Source organism: Dermacentor andersoni, chromosome 1, assembly GCF_023375885.2.
Source record: "Dermacentor andersoni chromosome 1, qqDerAnde1_hic_scaffold, whole genome shotgun sequence".
In the NCBI taxonomy this organism is placed as follows: Eukaryota; Metazoa; Arthropoda; class Arachnida; order Ixodida; family Ixodidae; genus Dermacentor; species Dermacentor andersoni.
Genome location: NC_092814.1, coordinates 376,382,330 through 376,404,036, shown reverse-complemented (window position 1 = coordinate 376,404,036; position 21,707 = coordinate 376,382,330). Strand labels below are relative to the sequence as shown.

General features: G+C 49.0%; 1 protein-coding gene across 3 annotated transcripts in view; it reads right to left on the bottom strand.

Annotated features, from left to right (window-relative positions):
* LOC126518564 (uncharacterized) overlaps positions 1-21,707 on the bottom strand; it is a 218,275-nt gene that overhangs the window by 14,552 nt on the left and 182,016 nt on the right. For all 3 annotated transcript variants that reach the window (XM_050168340.2, XM_055065017.2, XM_055065016.2), the window contains 5 exons: positions 15,610-16,667; positions 14,146-14,619; positions 12,572-12,734; positions 5,478-5,888; positions 1,942-2,143 (listed from right to left, as the gene is read on the bottom strand). In XM_050168340.2, coding sequence (XP_050024297.2) covers positions 1,942-2,143; positions 5,478-5,888; positions 12,572-12,734; positions 14,146-14,619; positions 15,610-16,667 — 2,308 coding nt within the window. The remainder of the gene's footprint in view (positions 1-1,941; positions 2,144-5,477; positions 5,889-12,571; positions 12,735-14,145; positions 14,620-15,609; positions 16,668-21,707) is intronic.

The following is a 21,707-nucleotide window of genomic DNA, read 5'->3' as shown; positions in this document are numbered from 1 at the left end:
AGTCTTGGTTTTCAACGCAAATGCGAATTAGTCGTGTGGCTTGGCCTATAAAGATGCCTTGTTTGCAGTGTCTGGGAGGGTGGCTCGTATATTCTAGGTACTGTTTTTTGTCGAAAGGTTTCCTATACAGCGTTATCTTTGGCGCCCCATTGTCAATGTATGTTGTTGTGTCCAGAATGTTTATGCGCTCAGTTGAGGATTTTGATGTGAATTTTATTGATGGATGAAAAGAGTTTAGAAATGCTACATATTTATCTAGACTGTCTTGACCATGTCCCCATATTATGAATATGTCGTCTACGTATCGTAGGTATGTGTGGGGCTTGTCGGTGCAGCGCCGATAGGAAATCTGTTTCTAGAATCCCCATAAATATGTTCGCGTAAGTTCGTGCAAAAGCGTACCCATGCTTGTACCATGTATCTGTAGGTAGTAACTCTCCTCGAATTCGAAGTAGTTATGTGTTAGAACTAATTCAAGGAGAGACAAGTAGACTTTAGTAGAGTGTCGTGCATTGTTTTAAACAGCGTTTGTTTTATCGAAGATAGGCTATCAGGGATTGGAATGTTGGTGCACAGGGCCGTGACGTCTAGTGTTGCGAGAATTATGTTGTGGGGTAATGTGCCTTTAGCATTATTGTCCTCCATAATTCTCAGCAGGTTGGGCGTATCTTGTACAAATGACGGGAGTGCTTTTGGCAAGTCACCAAGGAAGTGGTTAAGGAATGTGGAGATGCACTCTCCCTAACCTCTCGCTTCCCCAACGCCCTCCCATGCCCCCTTCTTTCTTTCTTTCTTTCTTTTTCCCCCTCTTGGTGTCCCCCCCCCCGTTTTTTTCTCTCCTTTTCTTTTTTTTCTGCCCGCCTTCCCACCACTCTCCCGCTCTTGTCCCCTCGTCTTGGGAACCACGCTCACAGACGTCAGGCGACAGCGCTCATTATCTCTGAAGTCTCTCCCTTTATAACAAACCGCCACCGACAAACGACAGCACGTGACGTCACTGCACTAACCCTTTAAAACTAACATGCCGAGGATGATGAGGCCGCCTTTGACGAAGATAGATCCTCCTATCGAAACGCTGGCCAGCCTTTCTAAGGCACCTTATCCCTGTTTATAAACTTTATACCACAGTGTGCTATTCCATCTGTTAGCCTCTTTCATGAAATTGTGGACTTAGTAAATTATGGTATTAGAGAACGGCTGGGCTATATGACAGAATAAAAGATTTCTTCAATGAGCTTCTAGAAATTATTAGAATTACAGTGTCACGGCGTCAGTGACCGAATGACTGCGGTGATTCAATGTTTCGGCAAAAACGAGGTTGTGTGCAGAGCAGCATAGGCAGACGAGAGAAACAAATTTGAAATACCTTGCCGCCATCAGTGAGTAGGAGTGTTACAGGTCATACGAATGTCGAATGATAAAATTTGTTGAAAGCAGAGACCAGGCGAGCTACTCTTGAACAGTTTTCTAGAGGTAAGAAAATAGAAGCGGCTTTAAGACGAGAGACACTGGGGTGAGATAAATGATCCCATACTTAAACGTTACTGCTCTATTACACATACATTACAGCTCTTTAACTAAATAAATTCGGTAAGAAAATCAAGTAACAAATACATAATTTAACTTTCAAAATATCGTAGATAAGCGATTTTACGGATGGAAGAAGAGAAAGAAAATATTTACGCCCCTTTCAAACCTAAATACCACATTTAAACCAGTGTGTTCATATGGCGGCACAACACAGATCTTACATCAGAAGGGCTTTATTTATTCTGAGTAGGAAGGTCTCCACCGTGAGCAGTGTGCATTGGGTCATTGCTGCTTCTAAGGTTCCCTTTCGGAAAATACGTTCGGGAATAGGAGCCAAGCGTATGCCGCCACTTTTGGCGGATCCCGTCGAATCTTTGCCCTCGAAGCGCGCGCACACACACGCTCGCTCACCTGCTGCGTGTGGGCGTCGGGCATGCGGGACACGAACACGCCGTGGTGAGCGTGCACCCGGCCCCTGGCCAGGAAGAACCCGAAGGAGCGTCCGGGCGGCCGGCGAAGTTCGACCACCTGCGTGCCGTCCAGGTTCTGCTGCAGAAGCTGCGCGCTCACGTGCGTCGGATGGCCGCCGGCCCACAGCGGGTCGCTGCATGAGCTGCGCGCCGCAGAAGAGATTAGTCACTCGGCACACGCTTGTGCATTCGCGCATTGAACGCGTCATAGTCGCCCTCCTCCTGCTCAGGCTAAACAGGCATTCGCCGCAATTATTCAGCGGACACTTGGTTTGACAATACGGAAAGGAAGAGGATGACGCATTGCTGATGTCATCCTCGGCAGAAAGCACAACAATGCGGCGTATTCAGCACGGGAACACGACGACGCTTTCATTTCACAACGCTAGAAAAGTATTACCTACAACGCATTGAATATTATTCTATCTATTAAGCACCGCTTTCGGATGAACACACCTCGACGCAGGGAAGCAAGTTCGTCACGACAGCATTCGCCAGTGACTGCTTTTTACGGCGAGCCACAAACTTTTTCCGTCTGACAGTCTGAGAATGACAGTGGCGGCGAAGTGCACTCACTCGGTTACACTAAATCTGCCCATGCGACAGACAGCGGCCATACAAGATCATCTTTGGTTACGTCGCTAAAGGACCAAAACAGAGGATGAAAATAAAGGTGGAACGGGCACACGTGGTTTGTCCTCTATTCCCGTGCGGGTTCCCATCGTTAGTTCGGCGCTTTATTGTGAAGTACCAATGCTTCACAGCTCTGGCAACTTCTATGTGTATACATCAGCATTGAACTGACATGTGAGTGGTTGCGTTCTGCTAGAACCAGCCACTTATTTCGTTTAAATATATTCACCGAGGTGAAGATTCGGCGCCGCGGCCATAAACTAAATGCCCGTGATTACAGGACCAAGCGCTATCGTGGGGCAGTTTTAACACAAGTTGAAGGGTCTACGCTGGGCTGCACATATAGCGGCCTGCTGCCAACTTCCGAGCGCGCGCCCCTGCTAGCAATCAGCACACGGTCGCATAACGAGAAAAACAAGAATTTGGGCCCGTATATGTAACGAGTATTTTCATCAATTTTTTTTTTTCGTCATTGAGTGCCACGAAGCGGTGCCACGAAGTAGCTTTCGCCGAGATCAGCCACTCAGTGGGACTGATGATATAAACATCGAATCGGATGAAAAGAATTGCTACATAAAGCGGCTGCCGCATGATCGCCAAATATCATCGATACGTGCAAGCCACTAACATTGTCAGCGTTCAGCAGATAAAGAAAAAAATATCTATAACATGTGCGAGTCTGGGCTCATCGGGAACACATAAGAAATACGTGCGGCTACAGAATGGATTCGTCGAGCCACCAACGCTAAGACCGGACAATAAGCGCGGTGTCCATAATTTAATCCAGCACACACCTTTCCCGTATGCTTGGGTTCAACGATCGCAGGCGGTATTGCGCCTGCTTTCTGTTATCGCCTTACTTTTCAACCTACACTAATCCTCGCTCACGCGGCAGCGCATCGGAAGTAACAGTCAATTTTATTTAGTTCGAATCACACTGCCGCAGATTATGTTCTGAACGTTGTTTACGGCCGATACCAATGAAAAGCTGCATGCTATTCTATGACGCATATTAACGAGATTGTAATAAAGTAACGAAATGTGACGAATCCATATGTCCACATGATGCTAGCCCAATTCACAATGCTGGTGTTCGAATGCAGCAGTGCAGCAACTTCTCATGAATTTAAACGTGAAAAGCGTCACGCCTTTTGTCAATTTACTTAGAAACTTGAATGGGAAATACATTTTTAAAAATTTTTGTTAATAACTTCTATCAGACAACGTCTTATTCTCTTTTTAACTCGAAGATTAATGTATCTACGCAGACAAGCGCAACACAATCTTCAGAACATGTGGAGAACCTTACGGCACAATTGCGGCGGACTCAAGTCACTCAAATATTCAAAAAACAGCGAACGTCTCTTCCGCAACCCTTTCTCGGTGACACGGAAAGCGGAGGCTCCACATTGCCGGTCAGCTCATCTATACATGTAGTGTTCACTGGAAGTAACAGATATACACCGGGAGCAGCCCCTCATTCGTTTCTATAAGAACCACGCTACCAATAATTACGAAAGCATAGCTAACAATGCCTTGAAACTGGTATCCCTTCGGAAGTAACCATATATTTCTTTGAGAAGACGTGATTTATGACGCTAAACAAGAGCCGGGGTCTCTATTCAATGACCGCGGTGGCATTACAACGTTCTATTATGCAGCAGTGTAGACTCACTTTACGCAAGCAAGGCAAGCGACTTTTCCCACTAAAATGCGGCCAGTGTCGGTTCCGGAGAAATTGGTTTCTGCCCTCGCTGGTTTTGAGTTGTGCGGGTCTAGTGTTTGTTTGAAGAGCATGATAGCAACGCCGCAGTTCCTGACGACCGCCTTTTATGCAAGCAGAATGACTTACCCTTTCACCTAACCAGCCAGAACACAGGTTTTTCGTTTAAAATGGAAGCTACGCTTCGCGATTACCTCCGTGGAAAACGGCGAGCACTGGGTGCCTGAAGCTAAGAATGGAGCTTCCGTGTCACGTATTAGATGTGTGTATTGCATGTCTGCGTTTATAACTAAAAGGGAAAAAAAGATTGTGACACGCTGCCTGGAGGGCAGCACAATAAAGCACTAAAGAGCAGTGTGGTGTCACCGAGCGAATCTCGAGAAGAACGAATACAAATTTTGTTCCATCGCATCGGGGAATAATACAAACGTCGATGCTCAGCCCACAGGAAGCGCTAAAGCAATCTCACTGTGCGTCAAATGTCAGTGCTTCAAGTAGCCCCTCAATGTGAACAAAAATTCACAACAGCATATGCTTGAAACAATGCTTACACTACAGTAGTGGTAAAAAAATCTTTAAAGGCTCGGTCAACAAATTTCTTGAGGAAGCTATCGGTAAACACAGCGTATTAGATGTGTGTATTGCATGTCTGCGTGCTTGAGGTTTTTCTGACGCTACGCTAAGCCCCCGCCTAGCCCTGCGCGAAGACCCAAACTCAATCAGTTGAGCCAGAAAACGTTTTATGCTGAAGCGTTACGACAAAGTATATGCCCCCCCCCCCCCCCCAGCCTGCTTTCCCGCTGAATTCAAATCGATTCTTCGTACGTCAATCAATGACACACGAGCTCGCACACACCAGAGTAGCTGAGGTTGCCAATAGACTGATCTCGCGGAGTTTGTTGATACCGTTCAGCAATTATCGCAACAAACTCAGACATTGCAAAACAAGTGGTGTTACCTTGACCAAATATTTCCAGAAGCTCACTATTAGAGAACATAAACATCCTCGAATTAGAACCGCCTCCAATGCACTGTTCTTATTCTTAAATGCCATGCAGCGCAATAACCGCAACGTCAAAGTTTGTGAACCGTGATCGTCGGCGGGCCCCCCTCGAACGAACCTGTCGGGAGCGGCGTTGATCTGGATGCCGGTGGCCTCGTGGCGCGATCGCCGCTTGCTCTTGCGCAGGCTCATGCGCGCCTTCAGTCCCATCACCAGGGACGCCGTCGACGACGCGGAGGGCGACGGCAGTGCCGGGTTTGCCGCGAGGTTAGCGGCGCCGTCCAGGATCTCCCGTCGGCGGTCCCTCGCCACCGCCGCCGTCTCGGTCTTCTGCGGCCGGTAGATTCGCTCGGTGCTGAAGGCGCGCAGCAGCGCCGACCGGGCGCTGCGCCCGATGCCCTGCACCCGGTCGAAGAGCCGCGTCGTGGACCCACCGTGTGAGGACGAGTCGTTCTGGGTGACCGTGCCGCTGCTGCTGCCGTTCAGCGAGCTGGACGAAGATGCCGGGCCGTAGTACAGGGCGAAGTCGCTGAAGCAGGTGTTAGAAAAAGAAGAGAGAAGCACGCGGTCACCGCCGGCAGACAGCATGACGCTCGAATGAAATTCCCCCGGTCAGCAGGGCAGTAAGCACTGTTGTACCGCTCTCAGCGCGACTCGTGTCCGGGAATTTAGTAAATGCATAGATGCACACACCGCGCGCACTACGTTTACGGGCAGACGCGGTTGCGATTTGGGCGGAAGAACAAAGCGTCCGTTTTCTTTTATAAGCTCCGCCGCAGACCAAACAGACTTCCAGTGAGTGCGGGACAAAAGTGCCTCCATTTGGGGGACCGGTTTCCCTGCGACAGGTTGGTGCACGTTTCAGCGCAGCGCACCACCCTTCCCCCTCTCGCGACTCCTTCCCCTGCATGACTCACGGGCACGCGTCGCCAGTGAGGACGTTTCCCGACGCAAGGTGTCATCCTCTCGCAGGAAAGTGGAGGGAAAACCCTCCCCACCGACTTCTTTTCTTTGCACGTGCATTGACAGATCACATATCCTTTCGGCTTAGACTACCCCGATCTCGAAAAACAAAAACAAAAAAACTCGGAGCCTATGGTCTAATGAATAAAGGGGTACATCCTGCCACCGACACAACTGCATAGTTCAAGGCGGACAACGGTCAAGTAAGATTTTCAATTCAATTTTATTTCCCAGAGGCATCTGGACGGCTTCCTGGCTAAAAGCTGCTAGAGCAGCTTGACAAAAGGCACAGGAAGCCGTTACAAGACATAGCGGACAAGTCAAATTAAAAAAAAAAAACAGGTATAATCGCAAGCAATAGAATCAAACACGATTTCCGTTTAAGAAATCAGTTTTACAAGATACGCCAAAGAACAGCAAATTAAGTATTGAAAGAAAGAAACAAAGTTGAGAACAGGTAACGAAAAGACACGAAGTTGAAGTTCATTCTGAAATAACAATTTGAAATGCACTGTACTAAATCAGTAGGCATGATAACACAAAATGAAAACGACAGTATGTCTTACAACACGATACATAAGCAATCGCAAACACTCTATACATAACAATACACTATAGGTCACAAACACGATATCAAACCAAATGGTCACTCACAATACGCTGGATCTTTTATTTAGTTACAATTGCACAACATACGTTCGAAGCTGCCTTCTACTATATCCAACAGACAGTTCAACATGTAACTCGCAACGGCAGCGCCTGCAATAAACGGTTAATAGAGCCCCACAATGAGCCGTCAAGCACTTTTCTTTTTCCTCCTTGTGTTGTTAACAGCGATTTGCCGAGGCGTACGATCCTTCCTCCTTTCTGGCTAACCTGCACGAGACGTCATATCACCTAAAGGTGACGGGGGAAGTTGGTGGTTGGCGGGGTGAAGTTGTTTCGACGGACAACTGGCTGCAATAGAAATCACGCTACGAGACATCGGCCGTGGCTTCACTTCGTCAGAGTTTGGTACTTTTGTTCCAGGTACGTGGTAGGCTTGTTGGGTGCGAGCCATCTTTTGCGATTCGATTCTCAAGCCGGCACTTATTATTTACAAAGTACCAAACTCAGCGTTACACTTCTTAACCTTGTCATCGAGCTCCTTGTTCATTTGTTCTAGACCTTTTTTTTTTTTATTTGCATCGCAGTTATGGTAAGGCGCCTTTTAGGATCACGAGTACTTTTTTGCTTTGCACAATACCTGCAAGAATATTTTTGAGGTAATATGCAGCCCGCTACACGTTTCAAGAAATAAATCATGCGAATGTGAATAAACTTCCAAATAAATAAGGATTTCCGTGTCAGGAAGGAGGAAAGTGTGTTTTCGTTTCGTCATGCCAACAAACGACCTTTCCTCTTTTATAGAGCGGTGGAAGGCTCCACACGTTTACTTTAAAACAGTGTTCCAGTGTGCGCATAAGTTTTTTTTTTCGTACAGTGAAACCGCAAGGCATGCAGATAACTGGCATAACACCGGTGAAGTCTAGACACGACGTTGTATATTAGGCACTTACAATAGTTCCGCTGTAATCGTTAGTAGTGCAGGACCATGAATGAGCGCGCGCATTTCCTGACGGCATACATCCCAATCAGCTTCAGCTTTCTTACTAATACGCTACATCTATGCAGTGTTAGCTATGCATGCAGTGCAGCAATGCGTTTCCATAGTTCTTACCCTCAGGCATCCATGCCTTTAATAATATATGGGGTTTTACGTGCCAAAACCACTTTTTGATTATGAGGCACGCCGTAGTGGAGGGCTCCGGAAATTTCGACCACCTGGGGTTCTTTAAAGTGCACCTAAATCTAAGTACACGGGTGTTTTCGCATTTCGCCCCCATCGAAATGCGGCCGCCGTGGCCGGGATTCGATCCCGCGACCTCGTGCTCAGCAGCCCCACACCATAGCCACTGAGCAACCACGGCGGATCATCCATGCCTTTCAGCTGCCGCGTGATGCTGCCGTAGTGAAGCATCTACTCTCTGAAAGCTTGGAACTGTACTCGACGCTTAGCATGAAAATGTAAAAGGCTCTCAGAGTCGGCCACATTGTGACGGCACATGGGTTCAGCGCATGCTGCATGTATTCATTAATCATCAAATTTTCATTAATTAAAATCATTCAATAAGTTCAGGCACTTGATTGTGAGGTGAGAGATCGAATGCTGCTCCCGAAAGAGACAAAAAAAAAAAGATGCGCTGCTGGCAGCACAATCAGTGCCAGCGCGACTTCTGCGCGTACCCGGAGCGGCTTTCTGGCATAACGCCGGAGCCAAAGATGGCGGATTTTTTTGCGCAACTCTGGATGAGAGCAACATTAGTCGACACTACCCTGAAAGCGCATGCAACAAAGCTTCCATCTGCAGAGGCTGCTAACGTTGCATCGTTTCGTCCGTGTGTCATTCCCCAAAAGCCTTAATGGCAAACACTCGCCTTATTATGCCTCCTGTTTCAGCACCTCGTGTTTTTCCAAGCGCCACTGAGTCTAGCGGAGAGTTAAACACGTCTGCATCTAGATTACAGTGTGCAGTATCATGCGGTGCGGCACTTTAGCTATCAGCGAGACCGATAATACCCTGCAACAAAACGAAGGCCAGGCACTCCAATAACACCGGCTCCCGAACAATAATGGGCACTCGTCCTTTTGAAGCAATTTATGTGCTTGACGTAATTACAGTTGCAGTAATAGTTTTGTTCTTGTAGTAGCAGTACTTTTGTTGTTGTAGTTGTCGCTGCTTTCGTCAAAAGATAAAGCGCAGCAGAAATTGGCTCCGAAGGACTTCGCAGCGGGAACCGACGGCGGGCGAAGCGGAGAAATATTTACAATTAAAGCTCGGTGACCACTGTGGCCGCTCATTTTGATCGCACTATTTCTGGCGCAAGCGTCGAGTGCAAGCTCAGACTAACCGCTTGCACATTCGAGGTTTATTACTCGACTGGGGATGAAATACGTGAAACTCAGCGCCCCTTCACAGTGCGAAAATTTCTCCTCATCACTTTCTTTCAGCTCGGTTTCTCCTGACGTTGGCAATACAAGCAAACAGCTAGTAAACACACCGACGTGTGTTATCCTTGTATCGGGACGTTGCGCAGCCTTTTTCATTGCATTCATTTCGCAAAGCCTGATATGCCCTGATAAGTGCGACGTGGACAATGACTGACAGGCAACGTCCAACACTATACAGCGTTGGCTCACGTGCTCTCTCCTACGCTGTTTTGATTAGCCCTCGCAGCTGTCTAAAAAAAAAAAAAAAAAAACATTTCTTTAGTTTTCTTTTGGTTGTTGTTTTTACAGCTATAGGTTGCTGCAGATTTTTTTTTTTTTTTAGGACGAACTGGTGTGTGAAGTTGGTTACTGCTGATGGAATATGGCAGCGCACTTCGAAACAACGTCATAACAAAGAATGAACACAGCAGCTCGAGTTTGTTTATTCTGTGTTACGCAGTTGTTGCGAAGTGCGCTGCCATATTCCATCATAAGGTTTTTGGCGTCAGCACGTCATTTTACGAATGACAAAGTATTTTTTGCACTTGGAAATGGCTCTGGTAACTTTTTTTTCTCACTGCACTTGCATTTCTGCTTAAAACTAGGAAGACGATACAGCCGCACTGCCAAACACGACACGAGCTTTTGTTGCCCTTAAATTTTTCAGTATAACGTTCATGACAAAACGCTAAGGCAGTCAGTGCAAGAGATTACTGAAGGCATTCGTCTCGTCACCCTAGTAATGATAGTGAAAGAGAACGAGGGAGAAACTGATATTTATTTCTTATAGGAGATGCGGGCCTTAAAACAAGCCGCCAGCTACCCCAGATTTCCGAATGCTGCGAGTGAAGAAGGCAAATGTAAAAGGGAGAGTGCACACTATGTAATACAGTATAGAATGAGCGAGAACGCACATAAAAAGAACTTAAAGAAAACACGCCAGCATCGCATTACGCAATTAGACAAGTACGCGTTTGCTATCGCATACAGCGCTACATAAACAAGGATAGAGCACAGACTTTTATTTATGTTTGCTTTTAATGTTATCGCTACATGACACACTCTTTCTCTATCACGCTCTCTCTCTCTCTCTATTATTTCTTGGGTATTTCGCATCATTTTGTATTTTGTATGGCTAAAGGAAAAGGGGTAGCACACTTGACGCAGGATACTGACACCTGTTTCAGATATATTTCATTACTGTTCTTTTTGAGAGCGGTCTCGCTGCCAACATGGGTACGATTTTCGTTTGTGTAACAGCAGCGCCATGGCAAAGTTTAAAATTATTTGAGCACAATGTCAGGTTCGCGTGATGTGCGCTATGACAGCACAAACCGTTTCACGTGAACGCAGCAGCATCGGACAGGAGATCTTTAACATGCATCGTGATTTGGCAACACTGGCCGCCTCCACCGCCATATTTTACCACTAGGTGCAGTTGCGAAGCGCTTGTATGTGGTCTGTGCGACTCGGCTACCGTCGCGGTGTGGCTCAATTCGGGACCTTCAAATGCAACAGTGACCTTCCACTCACTCTGTTTGTGAAATCATAATTTAGCCGCTGTAATGCTTAAATGTGCATGAATGTGTTCTACATAAAATAGCACTGCTCACACACACACACACACACGCACAAATCTAAGAAATATAGCTGCACTCGTATAGGCTAAACAGGCGTTCGCGTTTCCAAACAATTTTTCGTACGGAAGCACACGCGTTGCCCAGCTTGAGCGACAATTTAAACGCAGCTGATGCGGTGAAGGCAAAACGGATTTTTTTTTTATTTATTTAAGAGGAAGGGGTGTATAGACGCCGCAGTAAACAAACACGAGGGAACGACATAGAAAACGTCGTCTGCGTTGGCCACATTTATGCGTTGCATATTGCAATCACTCAGTTCAGCCCTTGGGCGCGGCCGGGCAGCCACCATTGGGGGTATGAGCCATCATAGCGGCTCATACCCCCACACTAGAGTTTTATGCGTTGCATATTGCAATCACTCAGTTCAGCCCTTGGGCGCGGCCGGGCAGCCACCATTGACCTTTAGCGCAACCACGTGATGTGACGTCACGACAGCCGGAGGAAAAGCTGGGCCCCAACTAGCGCGCAATATGCAACGCATTCTTGGCTTAACCAAGCTAAGCCTGGCCATTTTTATTCACTAATTCTGCTATGCCTTTTGCAGTAAAAAGAAAAAAAAAAGCCAAGCTTGTTGCCGGCGTTGCGACCACGAACCCCTTGCTTCGGATACAGAAGCGAACAGCCGTGCGAGGACACCACAGAACAAGCTGCCAAGCGAATGCTTTCGTTTTTCCGTGCCTTCGGCAACACGGCGGATGACGCTTCGCTCCAGGTCCATAGATAGCGCTTAACACTTTTAACTATCTCCCATTGAACGGCTCCATTAAGAGCAAGACTAAAATGACTTCGTCAATTGAAGTATTTCTAAAATTTCAGTTACCATTCCTGTGTCGGCAAAAGGCTGTATGTTTAAAAAGAATAGGGTTAAATTTTTATTTATTTAATTTCGTACAGCGCAGAACATTGGTATGACCTGACGAATTTTGAGGGATTTTGGCACGCTTGGTGCATTTTTGTTCGGAAGGAAGTTCTCGGAGCTCCTTACGCCAAGCATTTGGTTTATTTATAATGCAATTTCGTCTTTCTTTATCAAGTATTCACTATCCCGGAGCGCACAGTCGAAATTGCATGACGTCAAGTCATGATTTTCACGACGCGATAAGCTAGCTGATTAAGATACCGCTCAAGGTAAGACTTACGTTTGTGACATTCCACAAGCGTAATTCACCCCTCCATCTTTACTCTACAGTAATCCTGGTGTCCATAGCTGCTATGCAATGCAGCGCTTTTTAAGTACGTAACTTACGAGTCTCAAGTTGTAAACACCCATACTAGGCGGAAACGAAGGTGTACCAGCGCTATGTTTTTGTTGTTGTTGTTGCTCGATCAATTGATGATTGGAGCATTGCTAGAAAATACTAATTTACCTGAATAAAAAGAAATGGAATATTCAGCTAGCTTATCGAACATTTGCACTATTTAATTTTTGTAATTATTTGCTTTAGGGTACACGTTACATTCGGAAAGCTGAAGCCCAGCACTAGCGCAGTCGTATGTAACAGCTGCGTAACATTTTTCCCGCCGTGCCGTGTTCACGGTGCACAAGCAGCGCGGAAAGCAACGGGCTATCGCGACTCACCTCTTGTGCATGCACTTGCGGGGTGGCAGCGGTGGCTCGGTGTCGTCCATGACGCATGGCGAGCTGGTGATACGCGGGATCGGGGAGAGCACCGCATGGTGGTACGAAGGCTTGCGCGTCACCACGGCGTACTCCACGCCGCCTTTGACCACCTTCGCTGGACCTGCGAGCCGTTGCCACGCACTGCGGTCACCGACCATATTCCGCAACCTTGCGCGTGCTTCGCTCTGAATCGTCGCACAATAAAACGCAACTCATGTCCACCGCCGATGGCGGGGTCACCGGGTAAGTTACCATCACGTTTGGCGCGGCGAATACAGGCCCGGCGATGCCCAGTTCACGAGAACGCGCGAGTGAGCGAGCGCTTTGAAGACACTCCAACAGCTGCGCATGACATCGAAAGCAGGATTAGCACGCGTCGCACGTCTGCAAGGAGAGGGCTTCGCTACCTTCTGCGACTCGCTAACCGTGAAATCCGCCGCTACAATACGTTGCCAGAGTGTTATATTCCCGCACTACCGCGTAAATTTGCTCCAATATTTATCTGAAATAGAGTGATCGGGATGAAGGCGCACGTTTATATGTCAATGTGTCAAATCACTAGGTATGAAAAAAAGAAAAACAGATGTGAATCCTTGACGTTTTGAAACACGCCGTACGGACGCGGCCCACACCAAAACGCAGAAGCGTCAATTAGTGAACATGCATACTCGACACAACGACTTGAAAGCACCCTCATGTGTGGTTTCAGGTCGCCGGGCCGATATCTGTCCGCAGCGCACCAAGATTACCATCCTCTATATATAGTTGTAGTGCAAGCTGAGCCACATGGGATAACGGAAAAGCGCATTTGACAACCACACAACGCTTACAATCGCTGCACTCACTGTTGGCTTCGGATAGCGGTTTTTCCACGTTGCATACTCGCATTTCGCACAGCTCATGTGGCAAGACACACGCGTAATCCGTAGCTAGGGCAGCGCGTACGCTGGACGCGGGGCAAAAAAGAGCTTATCTCAGCAGAATAATAACTCACTGATAGATCCGCGGTACCAGATGAGTCGGAGTATGGAGACACGGACAACGTGGGGGCACGCGGCAACTAAAACGGTGAGAAAGTTCCCAGTGCCGAGTAGTACGTAATTTGCCGGCAGCTAGAAGAAAGGCGGTCCACAATACAGCCACTGGGGCAAACGCCCGCCGTACGAGCCATGGTGAGCAGTATGAATGCGCACGCGGATGCTGCCGATTAGGCCGCGTCAATAGCGGATGCACGCAACGCCCTATTCAGGCCGCACAATGCTATCTTATCGGCCAAACCGCCGGCCACAGCACAGCTGTTCTTTCACCTGACCCGCGAAGTCGAGTGGAAGAGAGTTCCCACTATGCGCCTGTCCCTGTGTAGCAAAAGCGTGGTTCGAGTCTTTCTCCCCCCGACTACATAGCTTCCGCGAAACAAGAACCGTTTACAAGCGCCGCTGCCGACTTTCTCTGCTATACCGTTCGGCGCTGCTCTAGCCGAGAGACCACCGCCAATAGGCCAGTCAGCCACGATTCCTTCCACGCCAATTCACCTTTGCCGTTCAGAGTGACCCCCTGGTGCACGAGCGTTGGCAGGCTGGTGCTCTTGGGTGAAGCGTCGGCCGTCAACGCCTGGGAAGCACCCGCGAAGCAGCTAGGCGCCTCGCGAGGAGCGCAGCAAGGGCTCTGCGGGCCGCCGGAACGGCCCAGGTCGTCGGAGCTTTTGTTGTTCTTGGCCAGGAGCAGCGATCCGCGGACTCCGTTGGCGACCACCCTGGCGAGCGCCGCGTCGTCTCGACGCGAGCAGTGCCCCGTCGGCGGCGTGCACGGGCGTGCTGCGCTCAAGAAGGAGCGTCGGGCGCTCGGCGACCGCACGGCGCGGACAGCGGACGGTGGCGGTTCGGCGTGCGACGCCAGAGGCTGCACGTCCGGAACCACAGCCGCGGGCCGCGCGAACAGCACGCGCATCGCTCCGCTGTCCGGGGCGGATAAGCCCCGGCTCGCGGCAGAGCTCTTCGGCGGCATCCCTGTTGGGAGACGGAGGACGTCAGCTTACGGAGAACAAGCATTTGCGCACATATTAAAAAGAAAGTGGATAGACTAAAACATGAACGAACAACAATGACAAGATGGAACGTTTTAAACGTTTTTTTTTTTTTTACCGTGTCCTCAAAAAGGTTGCGAGAAGAAATTACACTATCGCGACTAAAATTGTGCGGAATAATCAATCACCAACACACTCGAGCACTGCGCGGTCATTCCGCCACCACGCGACGTCCCGTGAGCTCTAATATTCAAATTGACGCAGTCAGTGACACAGAGCAGCCCGTGCAGGTAATAAGTAAGCTGTGCCGATTGAACTGCTTAACTCATGCGCATTTTATCAGTGAGCTTGACCTCCATATTCTGAAAGCGTTCGGTCACAGCGCGATCGCTGAGCATGCGGGCTCGCCAACAGTCTTATATACGTATGACTATCACTCGGCGTTTGATATTGTGATTGTGTTACGAGCATAACGGTTTTGGAAGACATTTTTCAGCGTTTCGAGACAGGCTCATACGAGGAGCTGAAAGCGAAGAATTTGACGTTCGTAAAATTCCTGCAATATTCTAACCTACATCGTCACTTTCTTCCCAAATCGCTTTTAATTGTGCAAGAACCCTCCGAAATGTCAATAATTTCCTCAGATAATACTCGCAATTCAAACATAGCTCGTAATTCGCAACGTGTTTTATACCGAAAAAGAAAGAAAAACATTACAGCTGATGTATGCAGGACGAGGGGCCAAGCGCGTATCTATATCGCCCCCGGGATTTTTCATATACTGTATGTACAAAACATAGCTTCCGTGATAATTTATTCGCCAGGAATACGCTTTGCCATAGAAACCGCGCCTGTTTCCAGCTCGTGGCGGCTAACCACGCTGTTTGTTGCCCCTAACTCATATATAGTTACGACTCTCTGGGATTGTAACAATGCATGTATTACGGGAAGGCGGAACATGTAGCCTCCTCACCCGGCAAGGAAAGCGGCAGCGCCTTGGGCGGCAGTGTGGTCTTGGGCTTGGGGCCCGACAATGTCGACGTCGTCGTCGAGTGACTAGAAACGGGCCGAGTAGGCTGCACCCGGGTCACCACGGCTTCCCTGGGCGCCGTACGGACCGGCTGGGCGGCCCTCAGGTCGCAGGTTGTCGTTCGCCTCAGCTCCGAAATGTGTGCTTCCCCTGAGCACCTATTATTTGTCAATCCCTCACAGCGGCTAGGGTTCGTGCCGTCCGAGTCACGACTCGTTCCATCAATTGAGCGGTGCTCCTGCCGGGCTTTGTCGTGCAAATATTGTCCATTCGTGAAAGCAGCTTCCTTTGTGCATTGGGCCGAGCCCAAAATATTGCGGGCAGGGCAGTTCACCGGTGCGCCACAGGCGGCATCCTTCAGCGAAGACGCCGAAGGGATTGCCTTGGAGCACTTGAACGTTGCGGATATGCAGTAGGCGGGGTGCTTGCTCGTAGACGACGTCGATTCGTTCGGCGCAGACACTGGCACGTCGTGACCGAGCCGATGAGAGTCGTTCGAGTCTGCCGGTGGCAACGCGAAGGAGGAACTGGACTTGCTAGAATCGGTTACCGGCGGAAGTGACGATCGACGACAGCTTGGCCAGTCGGTTATGACCGAAGCGGGAGGCCTCGGTGCCAAAGCGTCGTCTGCGTCAACCGTCGGAGCGACCGACAACTTGACGTGAGAGGAGGCGTTTCTGCCGTCGACGCCAAAGCTCGAAGGCAGCGTGCGGGCAGCGGGCACAGAAAGCCTCTTGAAAGCGCACAATTCGTCCTCTTCAAAGGCGCGCACGGGCAGGGAGAAACTTCGGTACCGTCCCGCCGAGCGAGGGTCCAGCTGCCCTGCTCGTGTCGATGAAGAGGACGCGTACAGGGCTGCCATGAGCTGCCTGCAGGAGCGGCGCATGTGCTGCTCCGAGAACGGTAGGCCCTCGTCGAAGTGCACCCGCGGGGGCCCTGCGACATACGAGGTCCTGGAGCCGCCGTCGTTGCCACCGCTAGAGGTCTCGTGCAGCTGACGCCTGCGGTGAAAGAAAACACACTGAATGTTGAAGTGTGCCTTACTGTCGTCGTGGCAGTTTTGGGGTCCTGAATATATGAAGTGCATTACATATAGGAAGTGTACACTCGCGTGGATATTCTCGAGGAAAGAGTATCCACAACAAACTTTGCCCATGCGGCAGATATTCCCTAGAAATTAACTGCGCTGAGTATAAATACCATGCCTGATTGAAACTGCTAATAATTTCCTTTTTTTTTTTTAAGGTAGAACGATTAGTTACCAAGAAGGCTAAAGAACAACGAAAGCTCGTTAAACTTGAAGTTTTCCTCATTTTCAGATCACCCGCCGTGGTTGCTCAGTGTTGGGCTGCTGAGCACGAGGTCGCGGGATCGAATCCCGGCCGAGGCGGCCGCATTTTGATGTGGTGAAATGTGAAAACACCCGTGTATTTAGATTTAGGTGCCCAGAAGATCCCCAGGTGTTCGAATTTCCCGGAGACCTCTACTACCGCGTGCCTTATAATCAGAAAGTGGTTTTGGCACCGTAACACCCTATAATATAATTTTAATTTTCAGATGCTTGTCTCAAAGTTAGCGTGGCATAAGCGTAACCGATTCCGAAGCTTCGGACTCGCCCGCTCACCGGCAGGAATGAGCATGACGTGTCTCGCCTGCGCTTGCTCGGCCGTCTACGCCGGAGGCGCCATAAAAGCGCGCAGCAACTGCGTGTTTCCCACACCGGCGTCACGGCGACTTGCCCGCCGAACGCGTCTTTCTTGCCGCCCTTTCGTTCTCTGCTTCCTAACACGACGACACTAGTGTTGATGCCGGTGCTTGTCACCGGAACCCGGAAGACGAAGCTGTCGGTTCACCTGTCAGTCCACGGCTAGAAAACACAGCGCACGTCCGGCCACCCCATAACAAAGGCCTGGGAAACACCAGAGCATCTATGGGCCATAAATTTCGCCCTCTAGAAACGACGCCTCCACGAGACACGCCGGCCGTCTATCGCCGTGTCTGCTCGCAACGACGGTGCAGCTTCGCCAAACCTTGCGCGTGTCTTGGCTCAAGTCTACAGAGCCCTCATTCTCCACGGCCGCTGTATTTTTTCTACTCAGACATCTCTATCAACTCTTTGAGACGACCAGCGACTTGGGTTTTAAGCCCCCAGAACCAGTCAAGTTCTGCGACGTATATTCCAATTTCTATTCGCAGGACCACTTGTCGAGAGCCCTAGTCGATGGTCATCTGGAATACGGAAGGTTATTGTGTTACACAAACGGCCCCGTTCAATTTGTGCGATAGACAATTAGCTGGAACGGCCCAGTTGAGTAAAACAATTAGTCGAAGGAACGCGCCATTGGAATGAACTAGTGTGCAACGTATCAAAAACACCAGCCTTCAAGCAAGTGGCCCATCTAATGCTCTCAGACACTACATAAAATGAGCTATACCACTGAAGACTTTCCACCGAAGCTATGCAAGAACTCTGCCTCCGTACCGGCATTTTTTCCTTCTTGAACCCGCAATATTTCATAGTCTCGAGAAAATTCACACAATTACGTACTCAAACTCTAATCTCACTGAGACCACACACTGTCGCCAAATGTGCCTTGCTTAAATGTTGATATCTTTCAGAATGTTCCATTAGCTCACGGCGAGATCGAGATCCAACAGTAAAAGGCCTCCTAGCATTCAATGCATAGTTGCTCCTCCTGCAATCGTGCGAGAAACGTAAATACGTTTTCGTCAGCAGCACCACGTGTGAATCAAAATATGCCCATTAAAACCATAAGCATCACATTCAAAAGCTGGCATTATCGCTTGGAGTATTTGAAAGCGCAGTCATTCGCGACGACTATGCTGGAGGCCCACTAGAACGCACCTCCTCTGATGCCGAGTCAGAAAGAACTAATACAAAAAAAATGCGCATTCATTCAGCATTCTAAGTTGCTCCTTATTTTTTTCTTGATTATTTATTTATTAGTCATACTTTCAAGGCCCCTAGGCACTACAGAAATGAGTGCTAGAAGAGAACAAGAGGAAATGCAGAGAGATACAGGCGGCCAGAAAGATAACACGCAAGATTCAACAATTGGCGTGATATAAAGCGGCCTTGAAACTTTATGCGTCCGGAATGGCAGTGAGAGATGTAGGAATATGGTTACAGTCGATACACGTGCAGGGCAAGAAAGAATAAAAATACAAGTGAGTAGAACAAGACGACACAGCACCTGTGCGTATGTGACTCAACTGGGTCGAAAGGTGGGAATATAGGCGCCTATTAGCACGGGACAACTTAACAGGTGGCGCCACCTCGCGGGATAGCCTGGGGTCACACCGCACGGACCGAAGGCTGTGTGACCACTTTGCGCGGCGTGTTTTCATCGCGTCGTTTGTGCTGCACGCGAAAATGCCGCGTTCTACCGAGTCCAGGTAAATGTGTTGTGTCGTGGGTTGTGCGAAGACCCCTGCGAACACAAAAAAACGCGCCCGAACCGGTGCATTTCTAAAGATTCCCAGCGCGGGTCCACTTTCGTGAGCGCCGCGCCAAACGTGGATCCGCTTAGTTCGTAGGCGGAGGTAAGCCACCGCACACCTACAGCCCTACAGGTTACGTTAGTTAGAGAGAATCAACGATCGCCTCGCAGATGCTATCTTTAAGCTTCCCGTGCTTCACGCTTTTCAGGTGCGACGGCACTGGTGACTGGGATTCCTGTGCGCACAGATGTTTGTAGCCGCCACTATCGTCGGTGATCGCACGCCTGATAAGTCATGCAATCCGAGCTACAATCCCGTATTTTTTCCGGTTGTGTATAGGGAGCCTCCAAGTTAGTTGCCTGATTTGTTTTAATGGGCAAGTTTCTTGTGGAGGAACTGCTACGATATTGACCCGTTACATTGTTAATCTTTTTCCGGTGACTCTTTTCCGCGACCTATCAATAAAGTTGTCATTCGGCAGATGTGCCTACAAGTATAGAACATTTTTTATGTTGTCGCTGTTCTTGCGTAGTAGTGTCAGTCTTGTCGAGTTGTGGTGTACGTTCCGGAACGCCCGCAAACACCAGCAATTAGGCTGGAATGTACGATGAGTCATACGCACTTCAACCGTAGGCCAGATTTTGGCGGCCGGTGACTGTGCTCGTCGCTATTGTTGCGCTTTAAGTGTTCCTCGTTTTCTAGGCACGAGTTCGCCCACTAAAATTTTCATGGTTTACTGTTTCGATACTGTGTGGTTCTTCCCCATTGCTATAAAGGGACAATGTGTGTTTTAAGCTGCTCACTTCTGCAGTCGTACCGCAGAACAAACGTAATAGTCGTCCGATGTTTATGGCTAAACTTTTTCATGTGGTTCCCAGAAATGATGACCTGGGGAATGTCGCCAAGTGCGATGTTGCAACTGTACAGGGTGCTTTTCCTAGGATTTCTACGATACAGCTTGCCAGCAATAAACAACACAGGTAAAACAAATCTACGCACAATACAAAGTCTTCAGGGTCAAGTGCTCCGGATCTGTCTAGGCCTGCCTCAGAGTGCTTCAACAGTGGCTACGATAGCAATCGCTGGAGATCACCTTGTCAGGACCCACATTGAAATTGAAGTACTCAGGACCCATATAAGGCATCTGACCAGGACTCCTCGTCACCACTTGGCCTCCCTAACAGCGGACAGACCACACACATCTTTCAGCCGGACGATAACCGCACATGATGAATCATTGCCAGCTTGTTTCACCCCGGCTGCGAGACCTTCGATTCCTCCATGGTGCCTCGCTCAGCCAAAAATCAACCTCACAATACCTGGTATCTCGAAAAAAGCTGATATATCATCGCCAGCCCTTAGACAGCTCACGCTACTACGTTTGTACGAGAATTACCGTGACTCTACGCATATTTACACTGATGGATCTGTCCTTCCAAGTAGCTCCGCGGCGGCAATCGTCATACCAGCGAAAGCTACAACAATCAAATTTAAGACGACCCACGCGACAACATCGACGGCAGCAGAGCTCGCAGCGCTCTTTACTGCCCTTCATCACATTGGTGATGAACCACCACATAAATGGACAATATTCTGCGATTCGAAGGCGGCACTGCAGTCTCTACTGTCACCTTTACGACGCGGACCACACGAACAACTAATATTCCATATTACAGAGACGTTGCAACATATAAGTGAAGCAGGCTATGAGATAACCTTTCAGTGGCTTCCAAGTCACTGCGGGATTATCGGCAATGAACGGGCGGATCACGCTGCCCGCTCAACCCATACTGAGGAGCGGCACGTCCCAATTCCTCATTCTAGAACTGACGCAGCACGGAAGCTCCGCCTACTTGCTCGGCAGTGCACCGCGTCGCAATGGAATGAGCCACATTTAAGAAACACGCGACTGTACTCACTTGATCCAACACTAAGTCTTCGAGCGCCATCACAGCTTCGCCGTAGAGACGCCACGCTTTTATATCGACTTTGGTTGGGCGTTGCCTTTACTAAAGCCTATGCATTCCGCATAGGGATGACCGACAGCCCAACCTGTGACCACTGCGGCCATGAAGAATCAATTGGCCATATTTTCTGTGCCTGCCCGCACTACAGTACACAGAGGGCATGCCTTCGCCACGAACTTGACCAACTGGACGACCAAGCGCTATCCGAAAAAAGAATTCTACAACATCGAAAGGACCTACCGTCACAGAAGAAGGCCGTGCAAGCGCTATTGCGCTTTTTGCGATCTACCGGCCTGTGTGAACGACTTTAACTGGAACGCCTTTTGTGTGTGTGTGCCTCCATGTGTGCGTGTTTTTTTTTTTCCTTTTTTTTGCGTTTTCCTCTCTGTCATCTTTCTAACCCCTATCCCCCATCCCCAGTGTGGGGTAGCAAACCGGAGACTCATATCTGGTTAACCTCCCTGCCTTTCCTCTTCATTCTCTCTCTCTCTCTCTCCCAGAAATGATGGTGCAACACTAAATATTGTGCAGGCGTCAATTTTAGAAGCCTTGTTGGCGGCGGTCGCTACACTTTTGTCGGTATTTGTTCGCACGCGTTTACGAGTTGGCCTG